The 23,867-nt window shown below is 42.4% G+C and overlaps 1 protein-coding gene across 1 annotated transcript; it reads left to right on the top strand.

Annotated features, from left to right (window-relative positions):
- The first annotated feature begins 37 nt into the window (after positions 1-37).
- On the top strand, positions 38-23,064 carry SMC1B (structural maintenance of chromosomes 1B). The gene is made up of 25 exons (XM_027907246.1): positions 38-310; positions 2,123-2,311; positions 2,802-2,914; positions 3,574-3,777; positions 4,175-4,413; positions 4,915-5,173; positions 5,487-5,627; positions 7,308-7,390; positions 7,892-8,099; positions 9,051-9,236; positions 9,645-9,824; positions 10,104-10,250; positions 10,849-10,986; positions 11,468-11,584; positions 12,887-12,993; positions 13,773-13,914; positions 14,659-14,804; positions 16,566-16,719; positions 17,485-17,583; positions 18,441-18,597; positions 19,327-19,481; positions 20,590-20,741; positions 21,245-21,314; positions 22,335-22,445; positions 22,658-23,064. The coding sequence occupies exons 1-25, from the start codon at positions 202-204 to the stop codon at positions 22,766-22,768; spliced, it is 3,717 nt and encodes a 1,238-aa protein (XP_027763047.1). The 5' UTR covers positions 38-201; the 3' UTR covers positions 22,769-23,064.
- Positions 23,065-23,867: the final 803 nt, after the last annotated feature.

The raw sequence follows: 23,867 nt of genomic DNA, 5'->3' as shown, positions 1-23,867 counted from the left end.
GCAGGGCAGGGCAGGGCAGGGAGGAAGGGAGGGGCAGGGCAGGCGAGGCGCTGCCGGCCGGGCGCGTTGGGGGATAAAGTTGGGAAACAGCGGCCGGTCGGGGCTCCCCTGTGCCCGCAGGCCAACCGCGGAGTCGCCTCCGTCGCCTGTGTGTGTGGGGGGGGGTGTTGAGGCGGGGAGCTCCCGCCCGGGCGCCCCGGGATGGGTTACCTGAAGCTGCTGGTGGTGCAGGATTTCAAGTCGTGGCGCGGGCAGCAGGTGATCGGCCCCTTCATGAGGTTCAACTGCATCATCGGGCCCAATGGATCAGGTAGTGTGTGTAGGGGGGTCTGGGGCAGCTGCCCCGCGGTCTGGCAGCGCTGAGCTCGCAGTCTGGGGGCGCTCGGCCTCGCGGAGCTGCCAAAAACCTCCCCGTGCGCCTGCAGGAGGGCGGCACGAAGAGGAGCCTGGGCGGCTCTTGCCCGGCTATCCTCGGCCGAAGGTGCAGGCCCTTCCAGCCTGGAAGGGCAGGAGCGGGGAGGGGTGATGGAAGCGTGGTTTCGAGTTGTCCTTGTGCTCTCCGGGCCGAGCTGAAGGCCTGGTTTGCGAATGCGCCTTGTCTCGGCCGCCCCACTGATAGCTCAGCTTACAGAGAGGGTGTAGTTTCAGTACTCCCTGTTGTAAACTGTAGCGGTGGGAACCTGCTCCCCGGTTGCAGTGAGTGGGTTTTGCCATGCTTTCCCTGGAAAAGCTCTGGAATATGGCCCCTGCCTTGTAGTCCGGCCCACGGGAGCCGGGCTTTGTAAGTGCAGCTCCGCATTATAATCCCTAAGTACTGCAACTTCTTAAAAGATTATTCCCTTCTTCTGAAAGCTCCATTCCACAAGTTGGATTTTATCCTCTGTTTTCCATGTGATAGGAGGTGAGGGTTGTCCTAACAGAGCTGCGTGAATGGGCTTTGCTTTTCATCTTAGTTTTCCCAGATTGTTCATGATTTAGTCTGTGATTTAGGTTTTTTAGTCTTTTCACTTACCTGATTGAAGTAAGACCATGAATGTAAGTTCAGTATATTTAGCATTTTTATAATGTTCTTTATCATCCTATCCCCACTGTTCTGTATTGGGAAGTCTCTAAATTTACCAAGTGCTCTTCCAGTTAAATGTGAGTACATTTTATAGATGAATCCAGGGGAAAAAACTGTGAATATATAATCTCTGAATTGAGTCCTTTTTTTTATCTATTATCTGTTTATCTATTATCTGTTTATCTATTTTCCTCCTGGTATTCTTCCTTTTCTGATATTTTTGAGAATAAGTCAAAATGTTGCCTAAGGAGCAAAGTCTAAGGCTGAAAATAATTAAGCTGTCAATAGAAATTCTCAAGACTAGAGGGGAAAAACCAAAAGGGGATTCCATTAGGAGAATTTTCGTGGAAGGACTGAGGCCGTAAAGCTCTGATGCCGTGGTGGGTGGATCTAGGAAAGTGCTTGTGTTATTCAGGAGACTGGTGTTGTAGTGGAAAGTTGTAGATGGAGCGCTCGTGCAGCAAGGCTCCTTCACTGCATTCCAGAAAGGACACAGCCAAGGAAGGAGCGTGATGTGGCTCACTCAGTTGGAGAAATGATCTCTGGAGAACCCTGGGGGGAAAAAAAAAATACATTCAGTAAAGCTGAATAAATGAAAAATCAGTTTTGTGATGATTTTTATTACAGACAGGCTTATTTTCTACTGCTGGTGTGTTGCATCTTAGAGATGGGTTTCTTTATTTGCAATAGTTTGTCCTCAGTAAAATAACTGAATCCCAGAGTGATTTTGGGTTGGGAGGTACCTTGAAGACCATCCAGTTCCCCCCCCTGCCATGGGCAGGGACACCTTCCACTATCCCAGGTTGCTCCAAGCCCTGTCCAATCTGGCCTTGGACACTTCCAGGGATGGGGCAGCCACAGCTTCTCTGGGCACCCTGTGCCAGGGCCTCCCCACCCTCACAGGGAAGAATTTTGCCCTAAAAGAATAAAAAAATACGGAATAAGAAATAGAATTAATAAAGAATTTTGCAATTCTGCCTGTTTTTTTAGCTGGTTGTTAATCAAATGCCTCCTTTCATTTCTGCCACATCAAAGCAGTTTTTAAAAATTTCTTTGAAGGGAAATCCAACATAATGGATGCTGTGAGCTTTCTGATGTGTGAAAAGACATCCAGTTTGAGAGTTAAGAGTGTTCGGGAGCTGATTCATGGAGCTCATGTTGGGCGACCGGTCTCTTCTACGGCCAGTGTGAAGATGGTGTACTGTGAGGAAGATGGGGAAGAGAAGACATTTTCAAGAGTTATCCGTGGTGGGTAGTAGAGACTGCTGAAATCCTGTCTGTTGCCTGATGTATAAAGACAGATGTATAAATGGAGACAAGAAATGCTCAGCTCGGAATTTCAGATGCCCGGTGTCATTTCAGAGCTGGGTGGGTGAGCAATTCGGTGTTAACACACATTTTGGTAGTGGTATAAGTGGAAAAAAAACATACTGGGGCCAATTAGTTCAAAAATTCAACAAGCGATTATTGTATGTTCTTGGCTCTCTGTGTATCTGTAGATGGAAATGGGGACTGTCAACTTGTTGCAGGCACGAGCACTGGAGCAAGTCAGTGCCATCTGAAAGTGTCAAACTAGAGTTCCATACAGAAAACTGGAATTATTGAGAGGACTAAAGGAATAATTGAAATCTGTTTTCCTCTTTGAGGAAATCGCTCTGTTAAATTGGTCCACTGGTTTAGTTATTTTCCAGTGTTGTAGCCATTTTCAGTAGTAATTCTTTTTTCTTCCCTCCTTTAGGCAGTTGTACTGAATTTCTTTTCAATGACAAGGCTGTCAGCCGGTCTGCTTACATATCCGAGCTTGAGAAAATAGGCATTCTTGTCAAGGCCAGGAATTGCCTTATTTTTCAGGTGAGCATTCAAGGTACTTTGTAAGGAAAATAAAAGCCTCTGAGGTTATTATTTCATAGATACACAGTTACCTGTTCGATAGAAAAGAGGGCACCCTTAGCTACCCTTAACTACAAGCCAATATATTTTTTCCTGACCTCGAACCAGAACTACAAGACTACAAAATAGAAATAGTGGGCTTTGTGTGTACATGAGTGCACTAGTAAGGAAGAAGCTAATCTGGAAGAAATTGTGTGCTTGTGTTATTCACAGGATATAAGAAAACGCGTGTCTCTCTAACTGCTTGGTGTGTTAAATTCTAGGAACGTTAGGAAAAATTCATCTTAAAACACTTCTACTCGTAAAGATACATCAAAGTGTAAAGGATCTTTTGGTTCAGATTGAGGGATTGAAAATTCTGCTGGACTGTTGGTTCCCAAGAATTTAATGACATGGGTCAGAAATGCCTTAGCCTTGTGATGAAATACATTGCACAAAGTTGTCTCCCTTACTGTTGCTGAGGAAGACTCCTGAGGAAGAACTGATTTTTTTTCCCTCTTACAGAAACATTTATGATACAAATGGAGATCCGTCTGTACTATATGCTCCTAAAATTCTTTAGGCAATGGAAGGATCTGCAGTGCTACATTATTTACTTTTTGGGGGCCATTTTGTTTTAGGGAACAGTGGAATCCATTGCAATGAAGAAGCCAAAGGAGAGAACTCAACTTTTTGAACAAATCAGTAATTCATGGGAATTGGCTGAAGAGTATGAACAGAAAAAGAAGAAAATGCAGCAAGCAGAAGAGGATGCACAGTTTAATTATAACAGGAAAAAAAGTGTTGCAGCAGAACGGAAACAAGCAAAGATAGAGAAAGAGGAGGTAACTCAGTTATTCCTTTTTTTACTTGTAAAGATACCATATTTTTATCAGATTTTTTATGGATTTAAATACAGGGGTTTTTTTAAAAAAAAACAATCCCACATTTCTGTTGTTTTTAATCTAGGATTTTTTTTCAGTATGGCATACTGTATAATAATTTAGTATCATTTAAAGGGGTGGAGGAGTACATATAATGAAGTCTAAATAAATGAAAGCATAGGTTTGCCAGTATGATTAATTTAAATATTGATTTAAATATTTGAGTTTTATGATTAGTGCACATTGCTGGAATGACAGCTACTGGTACATCATCTCATTTCAATTTGGGCTTGAAATTAGACTGATAATGATGGAAAATCATTTTTATGAACCATAAATGAAATTTTAATCCTGGTAGGCAGAGCATTACCAGATGCTAATCAAGGAACTGCATGAAGAAAGGATACAGATGAAGCTTTTTCTGCTTTATCACAATGAAAAAAACATTGACTTCCTGAAAACCAGTTTGGATGAAAAAAATATGGAGGCTTCTATCAAGAAAGAGTCTCTTTCTGCAGCAGAAAATTCATTTAAAGTCAAGAAAAAAGCGCTTGGTGTACTAAACAGGGACCTACAGCAGATGGAAAAAGAAATGAAGTAGGTTTTGCAATCAGATTCTGTGGCAGTTGAATTAAAGCATGTTCTGTGCTGGGAATTGCTTGGCAGGTGTGCGTTTCCTGTTGCACACGTGGGTGAGAACCCAGTGCTGTGGGAGTCAGTTTGTAGTTCACTAAAGTAAGATCTACACGTGGTTTTCGCTTTCCTCACATGCCCAGGTTGTCAGTAACTTCATTATATAAATTTCTGTCTGCTATTAAAGTTTAAAAGGTTATGCTTCACTTCCTAAATTACTGTTTTCAGTGGATATAAAAACAAATCCCCACAGTGGAAAAACCCCTGGGTGCAGCCACAGCCTTGCAGTTGAAAACTGATTGTTTGCATGTGTGGTTGGGAGGGGGGTGCTGTTCTTCTTTTCTCTCCTCTCTTCCCTTTCCCTTGCTCCTTTTTGCTGTGTGGCTTTGTTGTTTTGTCTGTGTTTTGTGGTGGCTGGCTGGTTGGGTTGTTTGTTTTGGGTTGGTTTTTGGTTTTGTTTTTTAGGACTCTGGAAGCATCACTGATTCAGCAGAGACCCCTCTATATAAAAGCAAAGGAAAACACATCCTACCAAATCAAGAAAGTAGAAATGTCTAAAAAATCTCTGAGGGACAAGGAGAAATACTGTGATAAGGAAAAGCAGAACATAAAAGAGCTAGAGGTAGAACTGAGTGATATTGAGAAGGCGTGGAGAGCGTTTGAGGAGAAAGCTGAAGAGGAGATAATGCAGAGAGCAGCACGTGTTGAGCTGGGAGAAAGTCAGGTGAACTGGGAGGCCCAAAAGCACTGTTTACTAGAGAAGTCCACAATTATTCCCCCCCAAATCACGGGGAAACCATTATTTCACCAATGACCTGTAATTTCTGGTAGTCTTTTTGTTCTTGAGCTCAAACGAAACCAAACTTGCAGATTTTATGTAGAGACATGGTTCCTTGTGGGAGGGCAGGACAGAAAACATTCAGCAGGGTCTCAGGGTGAGAGGGTGACAAAGTAGGCAATTGCTACTTGAGGCTGGAACAGCATGAATCTTCCCACTTTGCAAGGAGTTAATTTATGATTGACTTGTTTTTGTCCAGCTGGAGCGTTACAGAGAGCTGAAGGAAATAGCAAGAAAGAAAGTGGCTACACTAACCCAGCAGATGGAGAAACTCCGTTGGGAGGATAAAGGAGATCAAGAAAGGCTGAAACTTAATCGGAGGAAGAAAAAGGAAATTGAGGTATTTGTGTCAAACTAGAATTAGGTTTTAAGGAAAAAAACATGTCCCTGCTCCTCCCTCGGGTATAACTGTCTGTAGAGATGTGTTCTGTGCTTTGACATAATCAAACCCATAGCAGAGGGAAGGCATTGCAAGTGTCAGTTCAGGTTCTGTGTAGCAGAAAGTTTAGCAAAATGGCTTCTGAATTTGATCAGAGATTGGTTGTGTGGGCACACACAGAGGATTTGTTCGAGAGCTTGGACTTTAATATTTTATTTACTAAGGACATGTGAACTGCCCTCAGTTCCTGGGTTTGGAAGTGCAGTTCTTCTCTCTGAGATGTCCCACAGCTGCTGTGTCTGTGTGACACTCACACCCTGCACAGGTGTGTTTTGAGCACAGCTACCTTTCTGCTGAGATGGTTTTAAGGTCAGTTGTGTGTTTGAATGTGTTGTAGTTGGAAAAATCTCCTCAGTGTCCACTCCTCTCTTGCACTCCCAAGGCAGGTGTTTGGTGTGAATACAAATCACTGCAGTCATTTTGACTCTGTATCTTCCATCATGGTAGATCCAAACGTGTAACAATAAATACCTGCATTTCCTGCTGTGGCTTGGTCACCATGCCTGGTGTTTGCTTCTGATGGAAAGAAAAGCTCAGCTGACGAGCGGGGCTTTTCTGGAAACCTTGTCCTGTTGTGACCTTTCTTGCTTTTCTTTCCAACTGCTAACCCTGCAGTTTTGTCACAGACTAAGAATTTACAGAGGCAACATGCATTTCTTCAGCATTTAGTTATGGAGTCAAGGTTTGGGGGAGACTCCTTACGTTCAGAAAACTTAAAAATCCATCAGAAGAGACTTTATGAGCACTCAAGTTCCTAACCCTGCAATCTTGTACACATGAATGTGCTTCTATTTATTTCTGAAGTACTAGTTAGCAGGAAAATGTAGTTGGTATCTTGAAGTGAAATAAATTCTATTGCCTGTGCTTCTAAAAGTGGGTAAGTCCCATTGCATTGTTGAGAAAGGAGTAAGGGATTCTTGAGAATTCTCCTACCCATAACTCATGGATATTGAAGTAGGTGTACAAAGAGGTTGATTCTCCATCCCTAGAGCTATTTAAAAGGTCACAAGAATTTCAGGAGTTAAATTAAGGCTCAATAAAATGCACAGGTAACAGTAATTTTTTTTCTTCTCATTTGCCTTAATTAATGTATGGGTTTTTTTTCAAATGGATTAACTGAAAATACTTGTTTCACTGTTGGTGTTTGGGGTTTTTTTACTGCAGTGTTTTGTGTCAGTTTGGAAGCTCTATGCCGGCTTCTTTGTGTGTCCTTAGAAAAAAATTAGTGATGTAGAGCCAAGAGAAGCACCTCTTGTTTTAACACCTATAATTTACTAAGTCTGTGTTTGTAGTTGTTTTAAGTGTTGGTGTCACCATTCTTTGTGACAAAGAGGCTTTCTCTAAGCTGTAGCTGAACATGAAAAGTCCAGCAATGGCCTTGATAAAACGATTTCCCTTTATTATTCATGGTGCAATTTGGCATCTGTTATTGCAAAAGAGATGCTGTTACTTCAGTGTGAAATACCAGTAAGGAGGAAAAGATCTGTCTCAGCACTTGTTCTGAATTAAGAGCTTTATATCTCGCTATCAGCTGTGGTTTTCTGGTTGATTTTGGACACGTTCTGTTTGTTGATTGCATAGGAAACCATAAAGCAGACTGTGGAACAGATAGAGGAGCATAAGAAGCGCATAGAGAAGTTGGAAGAGTATGCCAAGATATGCAGGTATGGGTACAAAATTAAAAGCTCATTTGATTTCTTGTGTATTAGACATTGTCGAAATAACACAGCAGGTTTCTAATTATTTCTAATGATTTTCTTTGAAATTTTAATAGGAGTTGGAATTCTTACTAATTCTACTTAAAAGCTTATTAAAGTAATATGGCTATTAAAGTAGCTGCCAAAATGAAGTAGGAAGTATGATGACTAATCCAGAGTTTTGAACCAGTTCTATAATTACTTCTAATTTCTTGCAAATTATGTCACTATGGTTATGGGGCTATCAGTGGACAAATTTAGCAAGGGAACAGGGCAGTTTTGTAGTTGTGTTGCTCTAGAAAGCATTAATACTTACCTTGTGTATTAGCTCAGTTCTTCCCTCCTGGGTCTTGTCTTCTGCCTGTTTTTTACTCCTTTTGAGGTGAGGTGACTGCAGAATGACCTTAATTTATCCTAGAAGGTGTATAAATGAAATAATGCTTTTGGTTTGTGCTTCTGTCTCCAAAGTGAATCATTAGCAGAGAAAAAACAGCAGGAGGAGGTGCTGGCTGAGGAGATTGAGACCTCAACAGTGAGAATGGCTGAAGTGAATGAGGAGCTGAACAAAATAGTTGGGGAGCTGCAGAATGCCAGGATGGATTACCACGAGGGCAGGCGGGAGCAGATGAGAGCAGAGACCCTGGAGAGTCTCAAAAGGCTGTACCCAGATTCTGTGGTAATGGGCTGGTCTTATTGCCATGCTTTTTTTTTAGAGCTGAAAGTTCTACCTTACACTGAGCAAGCAGCTGGGGTAAATTGGACAGGCTGGATCCCAGTGGATCATGGTAGGCCATGAAAATCCAGTAGATGAACCATGAAATACCTGAGTGTGTTGTTCCTGAGACAACACTGTGAGAGACCTATCACTTACAGCTCTTACCAGTTGTCTCTTCATTTGTTTAAGTCTGATAAGGATGAAACTGTAGATCTGTAAGAAGAGACCAGTAGCTGCGTGTCAACAAGCAGAAAAACTGTTCTTGCATGAATTCAAAGGTTATGGTGTTCAAAGTGGGGCATCAGTAGGTTCGATCCTTCAGAGGAAGCTCAACTGTGCTTGTAATGACAGGAAGGGAACAAAAGGTCTTTTGGGAGCATGTACAACAAACAGCTAATTAGTTTTATCTGTGGAGGTGTTATTTAATGATTATTTGGACTGTGCAGTACAAGAAAAACAGGTTTTATTCTGTTTATGCTACTGAAATAAGCAGATACTTCTTTTTTGGGTTGAAATTGGAATAGTGCCTCTCTTGCTGCCGTTTTCCAGTTCTATTTATTTAAGACCTTATTGTCATTTTAGGATCTTACTGAGTGTTAGATACTTTCTTTCTTTCCAAAAAAGATACTTAGCCAACTTGGTCACTCTCTTATGCTTCTGGAATTGTATGCTAGAGATGCTCAGTAAAACACTGAGATACATAACTGCAACCTTAGAGAAAAAATTAGATCCCCTCAGAAGGCATACTTTGCATGTTGGGTTGATGACTACTTCAATTTCTGATTCTTCTGTGAGAGTGCAGCCAGTAGATGTGTAACACGTTTTCCTCTTACAGCTTCAGTGTCTTGTGTGCAGAAATATTATTCATGTCTAAACTAACATATTAATATTTCTCAATATTTTACTCTTCAGTTTGGAAGATTGCTCGACCTGTGTCATCCTATCCATAAAAAATACCAGCTTGCTGTTACCAAGGTGTTCAGCAGATATATGACTGCTATTGTTGTTGCCACTCAAAAAACAGCAAGAGATTGCATTCAGTTCCTGAAACAAGAACGGGCAGAACCTGAAACGTTTCTTGCTTTGGATTACCTTGATGTGAGTACACTTCCCTTTCTCCTGTCATCAGCAAGTTAATACACTCATACATCTTGATACTGGATCATTTCAGCTTAACAAAAGTAGGCTTAAGTGTTAAGGCACAGGACTTGGGAAGTGAATGTGGTGGGGCTCTTGTTGCTCACTTCTCCAGCCTGCTGAGGTCCCTCTGGACGAGGGTGCGGCATATCAGTCATTCCTCCCAGCTTTGTGTCATCAGCAAACTGCTGATTGTCCTCCTCCTTGTCCCTGTCTGAGTAGAGGAGTGACACTTGAGTGTCCCTAATCCTCAGGCACCTCTCGCAGCTGCCATTCTGTTACCTGCGCGTCCTGTCCCCAGACCTCTCCAATTCGGGCAGGTTTTGTGGTGACAGCAGGAATTCTCGGCACTGCTCCTTTGCTTTCCAGGTTAAACCAATCAACGAGAAGCTGAGGGAGATAAGGGGAGCTAAAATGCTGGTGGATGTTGTGCAAACACCGTTTCCTCCACTGAAAAGAGTGATTCAGTTCGTGAGTGGGAACAGCCTGATCTGTGAGACAGTGAAAGAGGCCAAACACATCGCATTTGATGGACCAGTGAGGCTCAAGGTGAGGAGCTGGAGTTTGCTGCGTGTGTTTCCCATTGCAGCCATGGGTTTGATGCCACTGAAATAATTCTTTTCTACATGTGCTATGAAGGATTGCACATAAACACATGAGTCTTCATGTATCCCATGTTAGCAGGTTTGGAACACGAAAAGCATTGAAGTCTAATTCAAATGTGGTTGTTGCTTGTTTAATTGCCACATCTCAGGCACTGATTCATGGGGTATTTTGGCTGGTTTTGTGAAGATCCATTTGGGTTTAATTTTTTGTTTTTCCTTCCAGACAGTGGCTCTTGATGGAACTCTGTTTTTGAAATCTGGAGTGATTTCTGGAGGATCCAGTGATTTAAGATTTAAAGCTAGATGTTGGGATGATAAAGAAATGAATAAAATGAAAGAAAAAAGGGATAGCTTGATTAATGAGTTAAAGGTAGGTCTCTTAACAGTGCTTACTGCAAGGGTCATGAAGTTGTAAAAGTTGTCTGACTTAATTCAGCTCTGGGAAGGGGATTTTCTGAAGAGGCGACTTTAAAACTTGTAGAAGATGCAGACAGGACACAGTAGCTGCTTGTCCTCCTCCAGTGAATAATAATCAGCTGTGCATCTTGTCCTTAGCTGATGGAGCAGTTCACAGGGGGAGAACCAGGACAACACCCTTGGTCCAAGCTGCCTGCAGTAAAAAAAGCTGCTGTTCAAAGTACCTGGAGACTTGTAGTGGGCAAAGACTGATGGGATCTATCAATATGAGAGTATCTGCATGGACCAAAACCTGCCAGTGTAAAACAGTGTCATGCCTCTAGTGCTTGTTTCTATGAGAGGGATGGAGTAGGAATTTAGGAATCTGCAAGCAGATGCTTTCTGTGGAGAAGGAAATCTGTTAGAAAATACTTGTGGAATATGACCAGTGCTGTCAGCCTTTACCTTGACTGAGGCCTGTGTCAGTGAGGCTCAGATCTGCAAATGACTCATTTTCCAGTGGGTCACCTCTCGTTTCCGATGCCTTTTCTCCCCTCCCAACCCTGTCCCAGACCCTGATGAAGACCAAGCGTAAGGAGGCCGACCTGAAGCAGCTGCGTGCGCAGAGCCAGGGAACGCAGACACGGCTCAAGTACTCACAGAGTGAGCTGGAGCTCATCAAGAAGAAACACCTCGCTAATCTCTACATGGTATCGTGCCAGCTCTTCATCATTCTCACCTTTAATAATTGTATTTTTTAAGCTGTAATTACCGGTGGTGTAAATGCTTCTTCCTTGCGTAGTTTTGTTAATTCAGTTCAAGTTTTACATACAGCTCTTTCGACTGAGGGATTAATTGAATATAAAAAGCAAGATTAGAAAGTGCTTTACATGAGCCTTTCTCTGTTTTAGTTTTTAAATTTGGATTTCTGGTAGGTTGGTGTATCATTTAATAAACTTCAGAAGTCTGTCAGTCAAAGTGCAATTTTTGTGCTGCTTAGTTTGCTTTTCTGCTCATTCAAACTAATCATTCCATGCAAATTGGCAATAGTAGTGGGTAAGTGGCATTTGAGAAGGCAATAAAGGTTTTGGTCTGAAAAACACAGTTCATCTGGAACAGAGCTGTTTATTAATTTCGAGAAAGTTGACCCTCCTGTTAAGAAAAATTACCCTATTTTTCCTTTCTATCTAGGAAAAATCAAAACTGGAAAGTGAACTGCTAAATATTGAGTCTCAGCATGATATGCTGAAAGAAGGAATAGCACAAAGAAAAACAAAAATAGAAGAATTTCAGACAAAAATTAATGAGGTAATTCCTTCTGTCAGAGCTGTGACAGCTTATGCTGTTATGCTACAGAAACTTCTTATGTTCCTGCTGAATTCTAGAACTTGGGCAACTTTTAACATTATAAACAACTTTATCAACAAGACTTTTAAGTTATTCCAGGAATTATCCTCTACCTTTCTTACCAAGCTGGCTGTGAACAGGGGGATACTTGGATGTTAATATGTCATAGCTCTGCAGTTACTCAAGGTGTATCATAGACATGCAGCTTAGTTCCTGGCCTCTCCCCCCTTCTCATCAGTCAGCCTTGGATTAGTCCAACTGGAATTCTGCATGGAAAAAGGAGCCAAAACTGCTGTGTATTCTCTGTCCTGCCTGTGGCACAGGCATGAGGGAGTGCAGATCTCTGTCATCTGCAAGCACTGGCACTGTGATTGATGGTTAGGCTCTGAGAATTCCAGATCTGGAGAACTTGCTTTTGCTTGCTCAGGGGGAAAACAAACAAACAAACAAACAAAAAACACCAAAAACCAACAAACCCAAACCTAAAAAAGGGAGGCTGGTCCTCACTTTCCAAAGAGCAGTGTGACTTGTAACTGGAAGTGGTATAATATACCTGGCTGAAAGAGCCCTGAGTACTAAAGCAGTGTAAACTATACCAGGTTCTTACCTGTAAAGTCCTCTTAAAATTTTGTTCAGCCCATTAGGTTTCCTTTCAAATAGGCTGTTGCTATTCTTCATTCAGTCCCATCTTACACACTCCACCTAAGATTTGCCTGCTTAAATTTTTCATAAAAATCTCAGGACTGGTTTTGCCTGAGGCTTTTGTTAGTATCCAGTGCGTAATTAGTAAGTGAAATATTCCATGGCACTGTTTTTGCCGTGACTTTGCTGTAATTGAAACATGGTAATTAATATTTATGAATCCCTTGAAGGGATTAAAATGAAGAACTGAACTGCACCCAGAGACGTGGTGTATCTGATTAGTGTCCTGTCCAGCTTTCTCTTCTTCAGCTGGCTGAGAACAACAGGCAAAAACCAGGGCAGTTGGTCCCAGTGATTACTTTTAATTGTCTTTGGAGTGACCAGCTGCTGTCAGGAAGAACTTAGATGAGAGTTGTTACACCTTGCAGATCATATGCCTTGTGTCTGGCATTTGGACTGAAAGAGTTATTGGAAACTTTCAAGTACAAATTACTTCTCAATACTTGTTTGCTGTTTCTTAAAGTACTTCACAAACCCAGCCTGCAGCACGAAGTGACTGTCCAAATGTTTTACACCTGTGAGTGACTAAACATCTTGTGCTCCATTCCTCTGAATTCAAAGGTTGAAGATGCTGTTTTCCGGGAATTCTGTGAAGAGATTGGTATAGAAAATATCCGTGTGTACGAACAGGAGCACGTGAGGCAGCAAGAGGAGATTGCCAAGAGAAGGTGGTGTTTGGCACTGATGTGTAAACCAGGGGCTGGGATTAGATTGGGCACGCTGGTACTTGGGAAACTCCAGCAGAGGAAATAGCACAAAAGCCCAGGAGACAGTGAAAGGTTGCCCTCTCACTGCAGGGATTAGTTAGGGATTAGTGGCACTGCTATGCTTTGGGGTGATGAGACAGTTCAGAGTCAGTGACAGCTGGCAACAAACTTGGAAGGTAACATTTGCTATTTTGGTAGCTCTACTGTAGCAAAATAAAGTGAAGAATAGTTTTCTAAAACCCACATTGAAAAATGGCGCTATCCCAGCTTGAGAACAGCGTGAAGGGTCACTCATGTATCCAAAATCTTAAGGGGAACTGGGTGTAGGATGCAGGGATTTGGTACAGGAGCATAATCTTAAGGACAGCAGGCTCTTAGGATTGTCCCAGGCAACCTCAATTAGTATTCACCTCCCAGCCACATGTCCCAGGACCACAGATGTGTGTCTTCATGAAGGAGAATGTTGAACTAGATGATTAACTCCAGTGTCACTTCCCATATTTGTGTGGCCATATTAACTATTATCAGTGTATACTTGTGACTTCCAGTATATCCACAGGATGTGGTGTGGTGGAATCCATCACCCAAACGTCTGCAGATTTTTGTGCTCACATGGAAGATATAAAAATGCAATCTGACTCATCAGAGGGGAAATGTGCCTTGTCATAGCTGATAGTCACAGTCAGTAAGTGTAAGTAAGTGCTGTGTGCTGTAGGTTTGAAGGCCTGTGCTTTGCCTAGGCTGGAGTTTGAGAACCAGAAGACGCGGCTGAACGCTCAGCTGGAGTATAATCGGGATCACCTCCAAAAATTAACAAACTCAGTCAGCAAGCTGAGGGAGGCGGTTAAGAAAGATGAAGCTGAGATCGTCAAGCTACGGGAGGTAACTGTGCAATCAGTCTCGGGCTCTGGGACTCTTCTGGGAGGAAAGAATGCACTGAGTTACAATATTTAATAAAAGTGATGCTGAGTAATTCTGCAAGAGGTTCATTCAGTGCTGACTTTGTAATTGTTTAAAAAAAATGCAGATGCATTTAGCCCTTGGAATAACCTGCCGTATTTGGGTACTCGTTAATTATTAAGATAAGCTTACTCAAATTGTGTATTATTGTTTTCAGTTATATGTGTTTAGTCGATACAAAAAGACAACGTACAGCTACAGGTAAAACCAGCAGTACATGGCTCAGGTTCAGTAGAAGATTTTATGAGTAAGACTAAACAGCTCTGGTGCTTTACGTTTTTAGAGTACCTTACAGGCACTAATAGATATAAGATAATTCTGTGAAACCAGTTTATATTTTCAGTTGATGTAATATGTATGGATTCCTCCTCCCCAGTATTCTTTATTCCTTGTTGTGCTGATGGTGCTTGTTAAATAAGCTATGCTTGTGGCACCCAGAAAAGGGAAGGAGAAAAGATGGGTAAGAGTGCTTTGAATGAAAAACAAAAGTCAAGTGTATAAAACTGCCACAAAGTGGGGGGGGAAATCTGACAGTGCCTTTCAGGTTTTGTGTTGTAACACGTTTGAATGTAACAGGTGTAAATTTATAACTCTTTCTTTCTGTATAATAAGGCTCCACATCAAGAGTTTTGTTGGGGTGTTAAAAATGTGAATATTTTTATGCAGGATGAACAAAAGCTTCTAATAAAAGTGAATGAAATGGTGGAGGAGCAGCAACGACTTAAGGATGGATTAAGTGCTCATAAATCTCAGGTTACAAAAAGCCAAACTGAAGTTGAAGAGTCCAGGAGGAAGATGTTAACTCTTAATAGGTAATTCCTACTTGTACTGCTGCGAAAATGGTCAATGTGGTAATATTTAGAGTAGATTTGGTGCTCAGATGTTTGGATTTCTCATTTTATTTTCTTGTGAAAGGTTTATTAGGGACGTGGTGATTTGCATTTACAGTAGGTGTCAGTTTAACAGTGTTTCTAATCCAGTGTGAGGTTCCCAAAGGGGGTGTGAAGGAGATTGTTTCATGGGAGCCATCCCATAAACCATGATCTTATTATCTACCTCATGTTAGGTTTCCGTGTGATCTCTGAGCAGTAGGGAGTGACTTGGGCTAAGTGTGTAGTAGTTTACACTTGACTGGGGATGTGTGTAGTTCCCTGGCAGTTTCACAGTTTGAGTTGTGCAGCAGCTTCAGTTAATTGGATTTTTTTTCCTGATTTTATTGTTATTTTCTCCAGATTTTTTGTGTGTTGGATACCTTAACCTGGTACTAACTTTAGACTCACTATTTTGTCCTACTGTTGTTTTAAATCAGCTGCTTTGGGGACAAATTAGACTTCAGTTTTGTTATGCTTGCTGATTACTGATGTGCTTAATGTCTCTTAATCGGGAGTTTAAGATAGATTTAAAACCCCCTGTTGGCACAGTGTGGTTAGATAAACTTGGGGAATTTTCTATGAACTCATGGACTGTATGCCTAGGAATTCATGTTAGAGTGTGTCATTTAACAATGTAAGATGTTACATTTCTGCTGCTGGTAACTTGATGCTATCAGGGGAATCTATTGCAAAGAATCAAGCTGTGCTTCAAGGAGAGTAGTGATAGAAGACAGCTGATTGAATATTAGAAGGATCAAATCTCCCTCCGTGTTCTGCAGAGCTGAACAGAACAGTTGTAGTTAGGGAAGGTGAGGTTTGAACATGCTGCAGAGTGAGCTTGTCAGTACTCTGAAGCTCAGGCTCCCTCTGGAGTCCTGTGGGAGAATGGAGGGGATGGCACAAGTACAGCACCTTTTTCCTGGGTTCGATGGGGATTGCAGGGGAAGGAGCCCTCGTGGTGCCTGGAGACTGATTTTCATAGAATCAGAGAATCAGCTGGGTTGGAAAGGACATCTGAGATCATCAAGTCCAACCCTTGATCCACTACCACCACAGTTACTAGACACATCCAGTCTCTTCTTAAATACCTCCTGGGACGGAGAATCCACCCCCTCCCTGGGCAGCCCATTCCAATGTCTGATTACCCTCTCTGTAAAGAATTTCTTCCTAACATCTAACCTAAACCTCCCATGGCAGAGCTTGAGACCATGCCCTCTTGTCTTACTGAGAGCTGCCTGGGAGAAGAGACCGACCCCCACCTGGCTACAACCTCCTCTCAGGGAGTTGTAGAGAGTGATGAGGTCACCCCTGAGCCTCCTCTTCTCCAGACTAAACAACCCCAGCTCCCTCAGCCTCTCCTCATAGGACTTGTGCTCAGGTCCCTTCACCAGCCTTGTTACTCTTCTCTGGACCCGCTCCAGCACCTCAATATCCTTCTTCAACTGAGGGGCCCAGAACTGGACACAGTGTGTCCTCACCAGTGCTGAGTACAGGGGAAGGATCACTTCCCTGCTCCTGCTGGCCACACTGTTCTTGATGCAGGCCAGGATGCCACTGGCCCTCTTGGCCACCTGGGCACACTGCTGGCTCATGTTCAGCTTGTTCGGTTTTCATGCTGTGTTTATCATGCTGGTTTTCTCTGGATGTTTTTAGCAGTGATGCTTCTGCTCTTGAGTTGTTTTGTTCCTTTTGTGCATGTAGGGAAGCCACAAAACTGCAGAGGGAAGCTGCAGCTCTAGAAACTGCTCTGGAAGAGAAGAGACTAAAGAGACATAATCTGCTGCTCGAGTGCAAGGTGCAGGACTTGAAAATCAAGCTCCTGTTCGGAACACTGGATGACATCAGTGAAATAGAGGTACTTAAAAATGTTTACAGAAGATAGATATCCTGGGGGAACAGTTATTCAGTCATGAATTTAAAGATCTTTATTCTTTCCTTACAGGACTGTTTGTCTCCCATAGTAACACTCAAACAAATGTGTTTTTTTCATGTGGTCAGGCCTCATTCCTTCAAGGGAAGGATTTTTGTTGCTATTTGTAGGCAGAGATATTGTTTGAAGTATTTTTGCTTGTGCATGATACATATTCATCTGAATTCCTGGTGGCAGGAGAGGTACTGACAATGAGAGGTAGCACAGGTCTCATTTGAGGGAAGGTGGCTGTTAGAAACTCAGGCTGCAGGGTCTAGAAGATACTCTGGTTATGCTGTACAGAGCTGAAGCTCTTTGAGGGCAAGTGAGCAGAAGGAATGCCTCAGCTGACACCTTCAGAGCCTTCCCTTGGAAGGGGATTGAATTATCTGGGGAATGTAAATCCTTCCAATCGGATGCACAGTATGCACATGGTTCTAACTATGCTACAAACAAATTGCTGCTACTTTCATCTTGACTCAGACTGAGATTAGCAGATGTTTTCATCTTCGTTTAACAGGTGCCTGTTCTAATTGGGCTCATGGGATCTTAACTGTTCACTCCATTTGGGCCAGGGCAGGAGCCATGCAATAAGTTTACTTTGCACCATGCTACCACTGTCTCTTCATTTTAAATCCTCTTAATAAAATGGTTTAACAGTTCAAAAGTTAACTCTTGTACTTCTGAACTGGAGTGTCCCTCATCTTCCAGCTGGGAACTGAATCAGAAGGCACCCAGGCGGCGTCAGGGATCTATGAGAGGGAAGAGGCAATTCAGGTGGACTACAGCAGCCTAGGGGAAGACCTGAAGGTGATCATTTTGGTTTGAAATTATTGCAGATGGAGTGTTTGATTTTAATTTTGGTAACAAATATTTTACTTGTTGAAATTATTTGTTTTTCACCCCTGTCTTTAAGTGAAACACTGCTAAGCTCAAGTGCATGTATCTGTGTACTCTGGTTTTGCAGTCACACATAGCATTGCTGTGTGGGGTTTCTGGATGGGTCAGACTTTACCTTAAAGCTTCCCTGAACCACAAACGTGGAATTGAGAAAGAGTCCATATAACCTTGATTTTTCCTTCTTGCTTTCCCTTCTGCCTTGAAGTTCCAACACTGTGTCATGGCTCAGAACTCCAGGACCCAGTGGTGGCTGCTGGGGGTTGTTCCCAGTTCTGTCTGTGGTTTTTGCAGAGACTGGGACTTCCCATCCTTCCCTCTCTAACAACCCCTTAGGTCACATTTTCTCAGCAGGTTTTGTAATTTTTTTTCCTCTTGAATCCTAAGCAAAGTAAGTAAACATCAGAGGCCAGGTACAGAGCAAAGGATGGATCTGTCGTCACTGGAACTTGTCTCCAAGAATTCCCTGAGAATCTATTTTCAAAGGTTTTCTTTACAGATCAAGTAGTGAAGCACTAATCCTTGTGTTGTATTGTGAAGTGAGGGAAGGGAATTGCCTCTCTGTTTTTAAAGGTCTTGTGGAACAATACTGAGGACCTTATAGACTGTTGTGAGAACTAAGACTCTTGAGTGGCATTTTTTGGTTGTTTCCAGTTCAAGCTATTAATGAGTGGGGTAGTTGTCTGAGAAAGCTCAAGTGCTTGCCACGTGTGTTGAGATGTCTTGGCCTATGAACCGATGAGATCACTCCAGCATTCCTTTCTCTTCAGGACCTGGAATCTGACAAGGAAATCGAGGCTCATCTGAAGCAGATGCAGCAGGAGATCAGATCTAAAGAGAGCACCCTAATGAAGACAGCTGCTCCAAACCTCAGGGCAGTGGAGAAACTCCAGATCGCTCGGGGCAAGTTCCAGGAATCCATAGACGGTAACACTCCTTCATGTGCATCTCTTTTGTGACTTAGTTTTCACCTTAATGAGAATTCCTCTTCCCTGGGTTGGTCCTGGCTGGCTTTGCCTCTTTTAGATACTAAGGTATTCTTTTGTGCTCGAGTGTTATCCTCAATTTTAATTATACATAAGCAGTTTTTTAACATACATGTGAGTATGCAGTTGAAATACAGTTTGAGTGATTGGAAAGAGACTTTGTTGCCCAAATGACATCATAAAGTGTTTTCACTTGCTTTCTGAAAATAACTGATTTTTAATCTTAAAATTCTTTAAATTTTTCTTACATAATTGAAGGAACTGTGAATGTTGTCCAGAACTCAGAAACGAGCATTTCTTCAAACTGATGAGTATCCTCAGCGTTGCACACATGAGCACAGGAAGGGTTCTGGAGCTGTACCAGGTCAATGCTGGAGCTGCCTAGGGCTGCCCAGCTTCCAGAAGGAATTAGGAGAAGAATTTTGTTCCTTGCTCCAATTGAATGTGGTGTAGAGCAGATGGAATAGACCACAACTTCTCAGATTGTGGGGCCTCCATCTGAAAGACTGCAGAGGGAGGAAACTCCTGGTATTAGTATGCTCCCTGTATATGCATTTTTTTCTGCAGTAAATGTTTTCCTTGATGCTGCTTATGGTACCCAGCTTAGATTGTTCTGTGTGTTTGCTCAGGGGCTTCTTACAGAGGAATTCCTGTGATCTTCTTTCCTCAGCTTTTGAGAGCAGCAGGAAGGAGGCCAGGACGTGCAAGCAGGAATTTGAAGAGGTGAAAAGGAGGAGGTATGAGCTGTTCAGCAGGTGCTTTGAACACGCCTCCGTAGCCATTGACAGGATCTACAAGAAGCTGTGCAGGACCAGCAGCGCTCAGGTGGGTCATGGGCTCAGGGCCTTGGCCTAAGAGGCCAAAGTAACACTTGGGCTTTGCAAAGACAGTCTCAGTCCTGCAGAGGAAAATGGCCCAAATAATAAAGATGCGGGAGTTGAGGGTCAGAGAAGGGAGATGACAAGGCAAAGCATGCTGGACATTAGAGAGAGAAAGATATCTCTTAATAAAATTGGGAACTGCTCAGTGTGGGGTAGTTTTACTCTTTGTGTTTATCAGGCTTACAAATTATCAGGACACAAATGTGAAATGCTTTGGTTACATCAAATTCCATAGACTGTGGAGTGTTTAAAGGGCTCAGGATTGGATTCTTGTCTGGTTTAAAACATCACACTCATCAGATTCTGTGTTTCCCCTCAACATGTTATGTATTGGTTTGGTTTTCTTCGGCTGTGTCTGTGACCCATGAGAAGACATTTGAAGTCAGGATTAAGTATGGGAATTTCTCTTTTATCTGTCTCCCCCTGTGCAGAGGGGAAGAGACTGTATTCTTTTATTGTTTATTTTATTAATGGGAAAAACAAGCCACGTAGCAAAGGTCTTACCCATTGTACCTCTTAGTGGTTTGGAAAAATGATAATTCCTTTAAAATAATACTTTCAATTTTCAGCCCTGGGAACCAGGATACAAAGTATGGAGAAAAGCTGCTTTTATTAAAGTCTTTCTCCAGCTCAAAGCTGGGCTCTGTAAAGCTAACCTTCCACAAAAAAAATCTAATTTTGCCAGTATATTGTCTTCCAAGCTAAAGAAACAAAGCTGCTTTTTAAGTCTAAAATTTTAATAACAAAAAAAAGCAGTTACTTAAAGGGTGATAAAATCGAGTTTGTTCAGTAGTTGAAAGTTTGCAAATAACAAATATGTGGCACCATTTCCAAACTGGTTTTGTTAATGAGCCTCCTCGTTCCTTAACCAAACCATATTCCCTGGGAATTTGGTAATGCTGCTCTCAGGAGGGATGAACAGATTCCCTGCAAGTTAAGCCAACTCCCTGACTGCCACATTAGCTCAGGCAGTATTTCAACCTAAAACATCCCCATCTTAATCATTTGATAAACGTCCCCGTTAGCAATGCCATGTGTGTGTTTGTTTCCAGGCATTCCTGAGCCTGGAGAATCCCGAGGAGCCCTACCTGGAAGGCATTGGCTTCAATTGTGTGGCCCCCGGCAAGCGTTTCATGCCGATGGACAGTTTGTCAGGAGGGGAGAAAACCGTGGCAGCCCTGGCCCTTGTGTTTGCCATACACAGGTGAAAGTACTGCCCTGGGATTGGCCAAGGGGGGGAAAAAGTACTGTGGGAGCCTCCAAGGATCTGCCTGAGGAAGTGACAGGAAGAGAGACAGTGCTCCATTTACAAACACGTTAAAAAACCTGCTAATGGAGTATTCAAGCTTTACCAAAGCTCTTATTCTTTACCTTATTCTTTGCCGTGACTTTAATATTATATATTAAACGTAGAATTTTGATAAGTATGAACTGTTTACTGGGTTATTGTGTACTATTTAATATTGTACTATTTAATAGTGTATAGTATAGTGTATTTAATAGTAATAGTGTACTATTTAATAGCTGGGTTATTGTGTACTGTTTAATATTCCATGTTAAATAATATCTAATTATTTCATTAAAATTATAAATATATATATATATAATATTGCAAAATACTATCAGAATTTTATTATGGAGTAAGTAATTAGAATGTTTATTAACATTTTGGCATCCAAGTGCAAAATACTGTCTTGCCTCCTGCAGCTTTAGGCCAGCACCCTTCTTTATTTTGGATGAGATAGATGCTGCCCTTGACAACACGAACATTGATAAAGTAAGTTACCCTTTATCAGCAGTATCTGACACCTTTTGTAGAAGGGGGGCTACTTGGACTGCAGGGTGTTGGGATGCAGAGATTGATTGCCCTGACTGAACCTGGTTTAAATTAGATTGGGTTTAGGGCTGAAGGGTTGTGTGAGATACCAGACATGGGAGAGGTTTAAATTCCTCAATCTAAGTGTGTTTGATCAGTGCCCAGGCTGGGAATGTGAGAGGTGAGGAGGGTGAAGGTGTGAGCTGCGCTGTGTAACTAAGTCCATTTCTTTCTATTTTTTCAGTTTGAGGGTTTATTAAAGGAGATCTGCAATAAGTGGAACTATATTGTGAAGTGAACGTGAATTCTCTAACTTATTAAAGGCAGTTCTTCCATTAAAAAACTATTTCCATGCCAAGTAGATAGAACTGTGCAGGCAGAGGGCTCATCAAAAATGTACTGGTTTTCCTGTAGGCAGCATTTAATTTACATTGAGGGACACTGCCTTACTCAGTCACCAGTTCATAACTTAGTTTTTACCTTTATTTTGCATTATCATTGGGAAACATGCTGCTATCTGCAGTGAACTAATAGGTATTTCCGATCTTATTCTATAGCTGGTAACAAACTTTACACAGCTTTTTTTTTTTTTTTTTTTTTTTTTTTTTTTTTTTTTTTTATATTTTTTTTTTTTTTTTTTTTTTTTTTTTTTTTTTTTTTACGTATTCAGGAATTTCCACTTTCCTTTGTAGTTATATTCTGTAGAACTGGTTTTGGTGGCACAGGCCTCTTTCTATAACCTTATTCACTGGAGTGAATGGTTTTGTTACGTGTTTTCAGAAAGCAGCAGATCTGAGGGGTTGTCTTGAGACCATGGCAAGTATCTGCCTTAAGAGTGGTTTATTTGTAATTTTACCCAGCTTATTTCATGATGGAATTCTGCAGCTCTCACAGTTCAGTTCTCTCCTCACCATTCCCTGATCACAGCGTGGTTTCAGGCTGCCAGAACTAACTGATGACGTATTTGCTTTCTTTCCAAAGGTCTCGAGTTTCATCAGAGAACAGGCCCATGAGCAGTTCCAAATGATAGTTATTTCCCTGAAGGAGGAGTTCTTCTGCAAGGCAGACGCCTTGATTGGAGTGTGTCCAGAGGTAACAATCCATTAGGACCAGGTCTTGTTCAGTGATGCTCGTGGGGTGGGGTGGAAGTGCTGGTTGACACCTGCAGTGTTTGGTGGCTGGGCAGGGACAGGCTCCAGGGAACGTCCTGTGGGAGCTCAGGCTCCAAGTTGTCTCTCGCAGTTAGGAAATGCTTTTTTGAAGTAAGAGAAACATGTTCCATGGTGTGATCTCCCCCTTCCCAGCACGATGACATCATGTTCAGCAAAGTGCTGACCCTGGATCTCACCGAGTTCCCGGAGCGGGAAGAGCAGGACAGAGCAGAGAGGCCCAGACACAGCTCTGTCTTGGCGTAGCACCTGGACAGAACCAGGGGACAGCAACAGGAACTGGGTTCACAGCTGACTCTTACAAACGTGAGTTGGAACGTGGCTGTTCAAGGTTGATATGGGAACGTTCACTTTCCAAGTGAGGCAGTTTTGCAAAGCAGTAATGGAAGGAGCTGTTACTCCTTCACGCAGTTTGGTTAAGGGGTGAGAGCGCCCGAGGTTGTTACTGAGGTTGTGCACACCGGTACACAGAGTTCTCTCCCAGTGTTTTGGGGTGTTTGGGCTGTAAAAACGAAGAGTGCAAGTTCATAAGCACATCATCCCACAGAATAAGCCTCTTGCCTTTCTTAGGGCACGTCCTGTGTTGCAGCTGTAGCACCAGTGTGGTGCTCAGGTGCTCCCTACCCCAGCCAGGACTGTTTGTGTTGCAGCTGTATCTGCTGGCCTCCAGAGAGGATCATTTCCTTGGTTTAAAACAGTAAGATACTGGAATGTGCCTGCTGTCTGTCTGTGACACCCAGAAAGACTTCAGTGTTCCACTGCAACCTTATGCAAACGTTAGTTTACACAAGCTCATGCTCTATCTCTAGAGCTGTGGTGTAACCTGGAAACATTTCACCTCTATTTTACCTCACAGAAGTCAAAAAATGAGATGCTACAGAGGCAGCAGCATTAGAAAGAAGTATATTGGTTGGTTATTATGCTGTCTCAGTACAGCCAAGTTTATTTTGCTGGCTGTGCTTCATCCAAGCAGCAGCAAAGTTAATGAAGCTGGGGTACAGAACACTGTTTGAGGGAGATGGAATCACTTCATCTGGCCTGTGTTCCCCCCCTGTGTGTGCTAAGAAGCTTCCCATGGTTTTTGGTTGTTCATAATAATTGTATCTCATGTTCACAGAGCAGGTTCCTTTTGTCCCCCAGACTGCCTACACACACCTGCCTTGTTTGTGTGCTGGGAGCCCTGTTCTTGTGCTTCCTGCTGGGCACACGGGAACATCCAACCACATCCACGTGCCCACTGCTCCTGCAGGCAGATGTGTGTTACTGCCACACTTTGTTAATAAATTGAGTCCTGAATTTATGTCCGTGCCGTTATTGAGAATCCAGATGTGCAAAGAGCTTTGGC

This window comes from Empidonax traillii, unplaced genomic scaffold (genome assembly GCF_003031625.1).
Source record: "Empidonax traillii isolate 1590-97213 ecotype Southwest subspecies unplaced genomic scaffold, ASM303162v1 scaffold1430:size110176, whole genome shotgun sequence".
NCBI classification, from domain to species: domain Eukaryota; kingdom Metazoa; phylum Chordata; class Aves; order Passeriformes; family Tyrannidae; genus Empidonax; species Empidonax traillii.
Note: the sequence above shows the minus strand (reverse complement) of the source record. Positions and strands in the feature narration are given on the sequence as shown.

Bases quoted from the DNA above. Each gene is read 5' to 3' on its own strand.
- SMC1B (XM_027907246.1), top strand. From the start codon at position 202: ATGGGTTACCTGAAGCTGCTGGTGGTGCAGGATTTCAAGTCGTGGCGC. The intron at 7,391-7,891 runs GTATGGGTACAA...CTGTCTCCAAAG, and splicing joins GAGTATGCCAAGATATGCAG to TGAATCATTAGCAGAGAAAA. The intron at 11,585-12,886 runs GTAATTCCTTCT...CTGAATTCAAAG, and splicing joins TTCAGACAAAAATTAATGAG to GTTGAAGATGCTGTTTTCCG.